This window comes from Nylanderia fulva, unplaced genomic scaffold (assembly GCF_048542155.1).
Source record: "Nylanderia fulva isolate GAGA-0341 unplaced genomic scaffold, ASM4854215v1 Scaffold705, whole genome shotgun sequence".
Lineage (NCBI taxonomy): Eukaryota > Metazoa > Arthropoda > Insecta > Hymenoptera > Formicidae > Nylanderia > Nylanderia fulva.
The window spans coordinates 12,076-25,096 of record NW_028190814.1 but is presented as its reverse complement, the minus strand read 5'-3'; the positions used below and the strand labels follow the sequence as shown (position 1 = coordinate 25,096).

At 28.1% G+C, this 13,021-nt stretch overlaps 1 protein-coding gene and 1 pseudogene across 1 annotated transcript; one reads left to right on the top strand and one right to left on the bottom strand.

The window, feature by feature from the left end:
- Positions 1-1,364: 1,364 nt before the first annotated feature.
- Positions 1,365-4,326, top strand: LOC146720341 (uncharacterized). The gene is made up of 5 exons (XM_085488751.1): positions 1,365-1,440; positions 1,763-1,897; positions 2,477-2,563; positions 3,213-3,303; positions 4,032-4,326. Exons 1-5 carry the CDS (start codon positions 1,365-1,367, stop codon positions 4,324-4,326), a joined length of 684 nt encoding a protein of 227 aa, XP_085344877.1.
- Positions 4,327-6,968: 2,642 nt separating this feature from the next.
- Positions 6,969-8,992, bottom strand: LOC146720340 (putative U3 small nucleolar RNA-associated protein 11 pseudogene; annotated as a pseudogene).
- Between the last annotated feature and the right edge of the window lie 4,029 nt (positions 8,993-13,021).

Here is a 13,021-nt window from a genome sequence, read left to right as displayed (position 1 = left end):
TATTTTTCCCTTAAATAATTTTTTAATATTGAAGAATATGTGAAACATGTGATTATATCTATGTGTATATACAATTATAAAACAATATTTTAGAATAATATACAAATTTAAATAATTACTTACAATTCGAATTTAGTTTTTTTTTAGATTTTATATTCAAAACAAGTGACAATTTATGATTCTGTTCATCAAAGAGAGCATATTATTTAATATTAATTTTAAATTAAATTGAGGAATAAAAATGTTTCATAACAAAATTTAATTTATATTTTAAATACAATCAGTGCCGGTTTTAGCAACATTGGCGCCCTGGGCAAGATTATCGTGGCGCCCATTCAATTTTCGATATTTTTACTAGTCTAAACGGATATAAACGAATGCACGCATATAAAAATTCAAAAAACTTTCCTTTAGCTTTACCCAGAGCTAACGACGTGGACGTAGAAAGTTTTTGTAGTTCCTTTTTTGCTTTTGTTTTTTTATATATTTATATTTTTTTATTTTTTGTATTTTTTTGTATTTTATATACTTTTATTATTTCGGGTTTTTTAGAGGACAAAGCTTAAACTAGAGTTTTTGAGAGATTACGGAAGGCGCCCGCGTGATGAGGGAGTCGAACGTCAAGCGTGGCGATGAGGATCCGCACAAAGCGGAGAACGCGATAGCCATGATAAATACAGATGTGAGACAAAAGAATCAAAAGATATACAAAAGTATAGAGAGCATGTCAGGGTATAACACAGTGAGGAGATATAGGTACCTTTGCATACTAGGGGGCATTAGAGTTCCTCTAATAAGAGTCGCGACATCTTATTAGAGGGACTCTATGGGGCACCGGGCAGCAGCGCCCCTACAGATCCGGCGCCCCGGGCAGTCGCCCCACTGCGCCCTACCCTAAAGCCGGTACTGAATACAATGTACATAATTTTTAAGAAAAAATATGTTAGAAATAACGCATTTTTCTTTAAACTCTTATAATTATTTATTAAAACAATTTGTTGATTATTGATTATATTTTTAAATCCTATATTTTATATAATAACTGTATATATTGCGGTATAGTTTCAGTTATGAGTAACGGATGCTGAATGCATGAATGTATAGTATTATAATAGTGAATTTTACCTGCACATAATACAAAGTGGACACAAATGTTCCAGATATTTTCTAAAGGCTCATATTATAATAGCTCGTGATTGCATCCTGTACAATGCCGAGCAGAACGCATAAAAGTAGAAAGTGTTTAGTGCAAAACGAAACGTTGTTGCATGCATACACAACTCAATAATAAGTTAATAATATAATTTTGCAAGAAAAGAGAACATATATATTTGCTTATACTACTATAAACGTAATATGTAAATATGAATTCGCGCAATATCAGTGCTCTTGTTTTGATATGGTTGTGTTTTATTCGTGAAGCTATTACTGCCCGTGCAAGTCAGTGCAATGATATTTTACATTATATTTTTATATAATCATATAACATATTTTTATATATAATTATTAAAACAGTAGATTTTTTAAATATTTTAGTAAATTAAAAAATTTTTCTAGTTATCTAGGTATTTATAAATATTTATTAATATTAAAGTATTGAACTTGGGTAGAAACAAAACTTTCGTAACTAATATGTGTATATATAAGTCAAAGTTAAGAAAGTTTTACTTCAAAAAATACACCTTTTAGATGTTTTGGATTTATTTTATTATGTGAGCCCTAAATTTAAATAAAAATGCTAATAAATGAAACATTTTATTAGATATTGCTGCATCCAGAGGACTTCTGATTTATAGAACGATCTCGGTTACTCAACAATCGTGCAAGTGCTCGATGTCCTTTTCCTGTTCTTGTTGTCAAAGTGTGATAATCCTATATACTAAAGCGAAGAAAGATTGTAAGTTATTAAAAAAATTAAAGTTGATACATTATTTAATAAAAAAATACGGAACTTCTTTTCTTCTCGTCGAAGATGTAATTTGGCAAAAAGTTATTATGTATACATAGTATATAATTTTTAAAATAATTTTTTAAAAGATAAATATCTTTATTCTTATGCTTAAAAAAATATATTTGTAAGTAAATTATATTTGAAAATATAAATTACTTACAAAACTGCACTTGAATAATGGATAAAATGTTCTTTAAAAATGTAAAATTTTGAAGATACAGAAAGAGACAGAGTCGGCAATCTTTTTTCACTGTAATCGTAAGAAAATTAAATTTTCTTATATTTAAATTTTTTTTCTTATAATTATAGTGATTTTATAAAGAGAAATTTTTCAATTTATTGTATATTTGCAAGAAATACATTTTATTTTTTTCATTAAGCAGGTAAATGTTTTATAATTAAAATAAATATATATAAATAAATAAATATATAAATATAAATACACATAAATAAATATATATATATATATATATATATATATATATATAATGTATATATATAAATATATTGCTTTCTATGTTGCAGTATGTGTGAATTTCACTTATCAGAGAAATGGATTGAACGTAGACGTTGCGTTGAGTTCGGACACAATCAGTACCAGAACAATCACGAGTGAGTGATTTCGATTAATATCTCGCTGTGCAATAATATTGGCGGCAGTGTTTGCTGTTATCTAAATAAAATTACATAGATGATCATCTATATATAGATGAAATTTTGGCGTCATCTTATTTTTATATAGATAATAAAAATATATATTATCTATATGTGTGTGCATTTTAGATGAAAAAAGGATTATCTTCACTAAATTATTCAAATAATTTGATTTAGAATCATAGCACATAAAAATAATTTATTAGTAGAACTTAAGCAATAAAAATTGATAAATAAAAGTATAAATATATTTTTATAGTCCTTTTATAATTTACATTTTTTATAACTGTGTTTACATAAGCGGTCTTAAAAACATTATCTACAAATTATCTAGATGAATCGCCATATAATTTTATCTTTTATCTATATATATTTAAAATAAAATAATCTTTATCTTATCTAAGATGAATTTACATATTTTCATCTCATCTTTATCTAGCTTTTAAAATCATCTATAAGTACAACACTGTGGCAATAAATAAACACACAATTTTCTTTATTAAAAAGCAAAACAATAGAAAGATTTCACACATAATATAGAAACTGAAAGAGAGAAACAATTGTTATATAAGCGCGGCTTTATATACTTTGCAAATTTATTTTGCAGACTTCAGACCGTTACAGTTTTGCGTGAACGTTCCTGGTTGCCTATTTTCGACCGCATGTATCAACATTTTAGAGTTGAAGCAATTTCCTACGTAGGTGTCCAAAGATTACAATTTTTACCAAAATGACTTCATAGAAGGTGGCCTATTTTAATTAACGTAGTCGAATATTGCTGAAATTATGATTAAAATATTTAATTGCTAGTTTATACATACTTTTCTTCAAATAAGCACTATGTGATTTTTTTACCACAATTAATTTCTTTCATATTTTGTATAAAAGCATTGAGGTAAATAAGAAAATAAATATTTTACGGAAATATTTTATAGTTTATATAAAATTATCTCACATTTTTGAAGCACAAACTCTTAGAAAATATTTACTTTTTGGCCATTTTACATTTATAACTTTTTATACTAAATATTGCAAAAAAATAAATTTATATATAAAAAAATTAAGTTGTTCTATTATTTAAAATTAAATCAATCTTCTCAAGTAACTTTGAAAAACGACCTTACTTAAAATTCAAGATTATCAACTTTTTTCCCTTTCAAAACCTTTTGACTTCTGTATGAAATATTTTCTCGTTACAGTCATAATTTCAGTAATATATATTTGATTATATTAATTAAAATCAAACATCCTGTATTGGCAAATTTATTGTCATATTAATGAGAAAAAATCCAAAATTGTTTAAATAAAATTTTTATTAGTTTAATTTACAATTCTTAATTATTTTTATTATTTTACTAAATCTATCAACATATCTTGCTTCTATTTAGACATTTATATTGCTTGCAATTTTTTATTTTTCGTGTAGATCTATCACTGCTTGCCTTCGCCTGGACATTTATGCCACGAAACAACTTTGGCAGATCAATTATAATTGTATAAGTGTATCAATGGAGTTGCCGATGATGCCCGTCAATAACACGACGAGAATGGCAGACGGGAAAATGTCCATGGCAGGAAATGAACAGCCATCGATGACAGAGTCAACGACGGCAGAAAAAATGATGACTATGCAAACATTGACAACAAATGGAATGGCAGAAATGGGAGGAATAAGTGATATGAATATGACGGAACTTATGTTGGATGAAATAATCGATTAATATATAAAAAGGATTTTTAGAAAAGATCAATAGAAATCTATCAATGAAGATATAATTGTCGCGTAAATGACAATTGACAAGAAAAATTTGAAAATTTAATTTTAAAGTTAAATATATACAAGGTGTCTGACATAAGGTGTCACATCGAAAATATAGAAGTAAATCTTGTTATTTGGAGACAATTTTTCCTCAGCAAAAATATTGAGGATTATCAATAATTTTCGAGTTATAAAGCGATTGAAAATAAAGGATTTTTCGCAAACTATAAGCCTTGTGGGAATAAAATAAAATATTAACAAAACCACATTCTTCAATCAATATGTCAAGTAAAGTTTACTTTAATAAAATTTTAATTTAAAGGTTTAGTTATAAAGATACATGATGGCAAATATTGGGAACATACAAAAAATGATGGCCTCTCTCGACATTTTGCTAAGGAAAATCTGCTTGTATATTTTCGGTATGACACTTTATGTCAGACACCTCTATATATATATGTTAATGTGGTATCTTATACAATTGTACAAAATTTAAAAACAACATTGACCGTCCCGAACGTGAAAGATAATATAGTTATTTTTGCACTTTTTTCCATATATATATATATATATATATATATATATATATATATATTAATTAGAACAAACAAAAAATTAAAGAAAAACGGATATATAAGTTAGAAAATAAGTTACTTAGGAATAAATATAGGGGAGACCGGGGCGAAGTCATCATTACAGTTATCTTGAAATCTAATATGTTATGTGAACTCGTTGTTAATATTATAAACGCTATTTATGATGTCCACATGACCAACAGAATTTAGTAAAGTTATATACCATGTTGTGATTTTGATTACAACAAACGTATTTTCAGTAGTCAAAAATTAAATTTTTTGCAGATCGAAAATTTTTAATATTAAAAGTTTTCTTAAATCTGTAGATAAATGATTTTAAAGAGTAATGTTTGCTGAACAGAAATCCAGTGCAGTTTTTTTATTTTTGTTTATTTCTAATATTTTATGAACGACTAAACGTGAAATCTGTGTCTGGGATGAAGTCGTCACCAAATCACAGCAACGACTTCACCCGGATGATTTTCCGTTGCAAATGTCATTGTTTTTTTCTATTGCAAAAAAAAAAAGACGCGCACGTATTATTGCAAAACGACTCCTGTCGACAAGGAGCAACTGAGGAAGGCAGTTCTTGCAGTAAAAAAAGATAAAATTAAAATTCAAACAGCCGCAAAACAATATGGATTTTCAAGAACTATGTTAAATGACTGGCTGAAGAAGAAGAATAATAATGAAGTAGCACACTTAAAAAATAAATGCTAAAAAAAATTAATAAATGTTTAAATTTAATAAATGTCAAAATAAATAAATGTTGTAATAAATGTTTAAATTTTTCTATTAAAAATGATTAATAAAATATACTTTATTGTTTTTCATGGTCGAAATTACGTATTTTTATTTAAAATCTAGTTTAAGAATGAAGTGACCACTCTGCCCCGGCGATTTTGAAAATTAAATTTTTACACCTTTGTTATTTTTACTCTATACTGATTGAACAAAGTGATGTAGACCAAAAATACCCAAAAACATAGTCAAAGAGAGATTCATACTTTACAAAGGTACACTACATTCCATTAAAATTATTTATTTTGTTGTTAAAAACCGGTATCGAAAAAAAGGTGACAACACCGCGGTCTCCTCTACTAGTAAAAAAGTCGATATTATTGAGCGTTTTGTTTTAAAAATACAATAATAAAAAGACTTTTAACGATTATTCGACGTGAAAGAGCCTGAAGGAGATATGATTTTATAGTGTAGATAATATTTGTTTTCTATATTATGACAGAAAAAAAAGAACGTATTATGGATTGTCAGTGTATAGAGAATATAGTTATTATTATTATAAAACTAAATGTGTGAGATTATTTCAACAAAAATTTGACCGAAAATTGCATCTGCGACTGAATTACAAACGATTAAGCAGAAGATTTCAATAAAAGAGACTTGGATCATAGATCACACAAAAGGTTAGATACAATAATATGTAAACTTTAACAAATATGTTACACATTGCATTTCCAATAGTGAAGAACGGAATTATTTATTTGGATTATATTGTTCGAGAAACAATTATCTTAAATGACGATTACAATTGTATATGGATTTGCAATTGTTGCAAAAAGAAAAGTAATGGCAGAATGTTAAAAAAATAATTAATAATAAAGGAATAATATGATAGAAAATTAAAAATCTAAAAGAAAGTGAATGATTAATTTGATAAGAGTAAAAGAAACAATGAATAATATAGAAATAAACTAAATATAATTGTAACATAATTTTAATTAAATTATGATTGATACTGATGTCTATTAAGTAATTTTATATATTTATATATAAATATATATAATAATATTATAATAATATGAATTATAAAAAATAAATCTTTTTTATCATTATGGAGTTAAATACTTATTGTGTAAAATTGATCAAAAAATGATTTATTGCCAATTATCAATTATTATCAATCAATGTATTAAGAAATTGACAGCACAGAAGCAATGAAAGCTGCATGTCTATAAATTATCAAATGCAGAATTTTATTGAATATTCATAATTAAATAATGCCATAATATAAAATTATATAACACTTTATTACTATGAACTGCGATACAAACAAGTCATCGTTTCCTCTCATACTTCCACTTATAAATAGGAGCAGCATCTTTTGAACCAGGTTTTACTAATTTTGGCTTTTGGCTTTTTTTGTCCTTCAACGCCCTGCGCATTTCCAATTTTTGTTGCACGATTGTCAACTCGCGTTCTCTGTGAATCCTTTTCTCCAGTTCTTTGTAAGCCATGTGCTTTTTCTGCTCGATTTTAGAAATAGTTTTGTCATCCAATTCTGGCAGCTTCATATTTTTAATCACACTCAACCTTGGTCGATTGGAACGTCTGGACAAAAGTGCTGGATGTGTATCAAATCTCTTGGCAAGATCAAAATTCTCTATTTCTGTAGCGTCATCCACGAAGAAGGTGTGTTGATTCTGTATTTCATTGACTGCATCGAGCATGTGCAACTGGCTCTGCATTTTGTCTATCTTCTTCGCTTCAATATTCCTCTTGTACGCTATGTATCTGATGTCCTGTGTATTCATCAACATTAACTGTTCAGGTGTGTGCTTATCTGCCTTCTCCTTCTCTCTATGAACACCATTCACTAATTGAGAGTTAATCATATGAAAATGAAATTCATCTGGATTTTTGTTCAGAGCGCGTTTCCGTAGAAGCTTGATCGTTGCTTGCTTCTCCTGAAAATTCCGGGCTCTGGCAATCCAGTCCTTTTTTTTCTCCAATAGCCCAAGATGCTTGCGCTCTTCTGGCTGATGACGTTCTCGATGGATTTTCTGGCCCGCCTTTGCCGCTTTTTTCCACGATGACAGTTTTATTGTGCTCAGATAATCTGGAAAGGAGTGCGTATTAATATCTTAAAAATTCATAATATACAGCATATCGGGGGAATAAATTCGTCAAGTCAAAATATATCGAAAATACAGAATGACAAAATTATGTTTGAGTTTTAAAAAGCAATTGCTTTAATAGACAGGCTAACGTTGCAGCAAGAAATTCTCTTTTAAATCGTGCTAATTCGTGCATTCAAGATATTGGATTATTTTAAGACCTTATATAATTTCAACCTTTTGTTATCTATTTATTAGTCAATTTATGTTATGGTTTTCAACTTAAACAAAAATAAATTTTACTCCAACTAAATTTTTTGATTATTTAATTGTAACTCTTTAAAGATTTAATATTTAACTGGTAAGAATTTTCCTTTATTGATTTCCCGTATGTCTTAGCGCTTATTACTATTATTATAATTGATTTTAGTACACCTGAAGAGGACCAAAAATCATGATCGAAATATGGTGTTTGTAAGATTGATTTAATAAATCTAAATTAGCCAGCATTGGTCATAATTATTTATTCTCTTTATTTTCTTTAATGAAGTCTGAAACGTAATTTTGTCATTATTTATTTTCGATTTATTTTGAGTTGAGGAATTTATGCTCCAGAGATGCGTGATTTATGATACACCTTGTATATACAAAATTGTAGGACATCTAATAAAACATTGTATATGAAACATACTACTGAGAAATAATTCTGTATTTTTATTTTTAGTATTTATTTAATAAATTTGATAGCAAATAAAATATCGATAAAAGAGTTCTGCTTTTATTGTAATAATTATAACTTACTTTTTAATATTCACTGAACAAATTGCTATTGTTTTTTTTGTCGATTAATAATAGACGTGATCACTATATAACTTCACATTCAACAATTGTATCGAATTGTAGTTTAATCGTTGCATAAGTTGAGTTACAATTATTTTACTTCTTTTTTTTTAGGTTAAAATGGCATTGGATGGCTAGCGTGTTTTCGTTTCATATTCCATATTCCATGTGTTCGATTCAATCGACCATAAACTATATCAGAGAGAAGCCTGAGAGAGGCCATGCCGGCGATTTTCGTGGGACGCTTTAAAAAGCCGTACAGCAGCGCCGTGCATCCACTTTTAGGAATTGGAACTACGTAGCCACATTCATTTACATCCACTTTTCGATTTGTGGTTCGCGTCCGTGCTAAATGCATTTTACTTTTCGAGTAATAAAATCTAAAATCATTTTTAATGCATATGTCCAAACATTGTATATTCATAAATTATAGGTAAAACATATATAGGAAATACATTTCATATTTATATAAATAAATTAATAAATATACATACATATATTTTTTTATGCGATATTTTTTATTTTAATATATATATTATCAGAGAGAAAGATGAGAGCGGCCAGGCCGGCGTTTTGGCTGTTACCGTTTTTACGGGACTGCTTGAAGCGCCCCTCGCACCCGTTTTTAATATCGGAACTAACTGCACACCCATTTTCTGGCAGGGTCGATAAAGTTTGTATTTGGTGCGAGTCCGTGCTACGCCCATAATTTTCGTGTTAACACAGTATCACGTATTCATTCTGTATATGTGCGATCTTTTCTCTTTATATATATATATATATATATATATATATGTATTTATATATTTTGTATAAAAACTAAAATATAATTATTAAAATATATATATATATATGTATATGTGTAATGAAATATATAAATCTTATTTTAATTAAAATAAAAAGAACGATTAATTGTTCGACCACCTGGATTTTGGAATGTAATTTTTAATATATATTATATTATATTTAATATTTATCGCCGCTTCTATTAATATGAAGTGCAATGTCAACGTGCAATAATGTACAATTATTTAAAGTTTCCATGCCTAATGTATCATGCCGGTATAAAAGAACGTCAAGTAGCATGCGTAGCCGAGCAACTAAGATGACGAGCTGAAATCGTGGACATTTCAAGTTCAAACCCCTGCCTTTTTCAGATTTTTTTTCACTTTTTTCAAATAAGTTATTATGTGTATAAATGTGTAATAATCAATATATCATTATTTGATAATTTTTTTTGTAATGGAACAAAATAAATTATTTTTTACTTCTGCAAGGAATTTAATTATTAATGCAAACGCCCACACACATAATTTAGATATTCAATTTTTTTTAGTTCAAATGTTTCTTGCAATCTGTATACGACAATCAGTCCACTCGCTGTGCCACAGATTGCATCGCATAATACGCTCAGAGTTATAATACGATAGAGATCGCTTTACGCTGTTTTTCCTTGAAATAAATAAATTTTACGTGTTGTGTACGCGTGTTTAGTATATTTGTTTCTTTCATATTAATTTTAACTATAATTAGTTTTTTAATTAAGATTATTTTAGTGTTAGTTGTTTATTTGTTAGTGTCCTGTTTTCTTTAATTTCGCATTTTTTAATTTTCTTTTTTTTTTGGTGTTGGTGCTAATTATTATTTTTATTTTACAATGTCGAGTAAACACCGGTTTTACGATAAATGTGTGTATTTAAATTGCACAAATATTAGGACAAAAGATGGAAAACGTTTATTTCGATTTCCATTACAAACGGGTGCGAGACATGATTTATGGTTACGCAATAGTGGTGAGTTTATAAAATTGATTTACTTATTTATATCAATATATAATATATATTGATATGATATATGAAACAAATATATATATATATTCTTTGTTTTTTTTAATAAAATATGTCAGATATTATGTATGTTTACGTATGGATTACGTTGAAGTGTTTCTTTGCCGCGTTTTTCTGATCTCGCCGAACGGTTCGCGAATCCTGTGCGAATAAAAAACGATGCGCGTGTGTGTGTGCGTGCGATTGTGATGATCAGTTTCAGTTCGTCTTCAACGCTTGACGAGAGAAGAGGTCCCGAACTGCTGTAAGTTTATAAAAACATATTTTTGTATAACACATTAGAACGATTTTATATTATTTTTTTTGTCTAGAAAACGTTATATTAATAACCGTTATGAAAACGATCTCGACGACGGTCGTCACCGGCATCGTCGCCGTCGTCAAGATCGTTTTCATAACGGTTATTAATATAACGTTTTCTAGACAAAAAAAATAATATAAAATCGTTCTAATGTGTTATACAAAAATATGTTTTTATAAACTTACAGCAGTTCGGGACCTCTTCTCTCGTCAAGCGTTGAAGACGAACTGAAACTGATCATCACAATCGCACGCACACACACACGCGCATCGTTTTTTATTCGCACAGGATTCGCGAACCGTTCGGCGAGATCAGAAAAACGCGGCAAAGAAACACTTCAACGTAATCCATACGTAAACATACATAATATCTGACATATTTTATTAAAAAAAACAAAGAATATATATATATATTTGTTTCATATATCATATCAATATATATTATATATTGATATAAATAAGTAAATCAATTTTATAAACTCACCACTATTGCGTAACCATAAATCATGTCTCGCACCCGTTTGTAATGGAAATCGAAATAAACGTTTTCCATCTTTTGTCCTAATATTTGTGCAATTTAAATACACACATTTATCGTAAAACCGGTGTTTACTCGACATTGTAAAATAAAAATAATAATTAGCACCAACACCAAAAAAAAAAGAAAATTAAAAAATGCGAAATTAAAGAAAACAGGACACTAACAAATAAACAACTAACACTAAAATAATCTTAATTAAAAAACTAATTATAGTTAAAATTAATATGAAAGAAACAAATATACTAAACACGCGTACACAACACGTAAAATTTATTTATTTCAAGGAAAAACAGCGTAAAGCGATCTCTATCGTATTATAACTCTGAGCGTATTATGCGATGCAATCTGTGGCACAGCGAGTGGACTGATTGTCGTATACAGATTGCAAGAAACATTTGAACTAAAAAAATTGAATATCTAAATTATGTGTGTGGGCGTTTGCATTAATAATTAAATTCCTTGCAGAATTAAAAAATAATTTATTTTGTTCCATTACAAAAAAAATTATCAAATAATGATATATTGATTATTACACATTTATACACATAATAACTTATTTGAAAAAAGTGAAAAAAAAATCTGAAAAAGGCAGGGGTTTGAACTTGAAATGTCCACGATTTCAGCTCGTCATCTTAGTTGCTCGGCTACGTATGCTACTTGACGTTCTTTTATACCGGCATGATACATTAGGCATGGAAACTTTAAATAATTGTACATTATTGCACGTTGACATTGCACTTCATATTAATAGAAGCGGCGATAAATATTAAATATAATATAATATATATTAAAAATTACATTCCAAAATCCAGGTGGTCGAACAATTAATCGTTCTTTTTATTTTAATTAAAATAAGATTTATATATTTCATTACACATATACATATATATATATATATTTTAATAATTATATTTTAGTTTTTATACAAATTATATAAATACATATATATATATATATATATATATATATAAAGAGAAAAGATCGCACATATACAGAATGAATACGTGATACTGTGTTAACACGAAAATTATGGGCGTAGCACGGACTCGCACCAAATACAAACTTTATCGACCCTGCCAGAAAATGGGTGTGCAGTTAGTTCCGATATTAAAAACGGGTGCGAGGGGCGCTTCAAGCAGTCCCGTAAAAACGGTAACAGCCAAAACGCCGGCCTGGCCGCTCTCATCTTTCTCTCTGATATTATATATCTTTTATATGAGACATTTAAATTCGTATAAATTATTATATATTAAAATCTCCGGATATTCATCGAAAGCGAGAGAAAGAGAGAGAACAAATAAAGAACAAAACGAGATGATATTAATTGTCACAGTTTCACAGTCTTTTCTTACCCAAGATTTTTTTCATTTATAGTATTTTACGAATATACGTATATACACATATATATATATATATATATATATACATGTATAATATATATGTTAAAATGAAAAATATTGCATAAAAAATATATGCATATATTTGTTAATTTATTTATGTAAATACGAAATATATTCCCTATATATGTTTTACCTATAATTTATGAATATAAAATGTTGGACACGTGCATTAAAAATGATTTTAGATTTTATTAATCAAAAAGTGGATGTATTTAGCACGGACGTGAACCACAAATCGAAAAGTGGATGTAAATGGATGTGACTACGTAGTTTCAATTCCTAAAAGTGGATGCACGGCG

What these genes read in the sequence shown, in the direction of transcription:
- LOC146720341 (XM_085488751.1), top strand. Translation starts at nt 1,365, where the DNA reads ATGAATTCGCGCAATATCAGTGCTCTTGTTTTGATATGGTTGTGTTTT. An exon ending in TACTAAAGCGAAGAAAGATT is followed by an intron (nt 1,898 to 2,476) that starts GTAAGTTATTAA and finishes TCTATGTTGCAG; the next exon opens with TATGTGTGAATTTCACTTAT. An exon ending in GAGTTGAAGCAATTTCCTAC is followed by an intron (nt 3,304 to 4,031) that starts GTAGGTGTCCAA and finishes TTTTTCGTGTAG; the next exon opens with ATCTATCACTGCTTGCCTTC.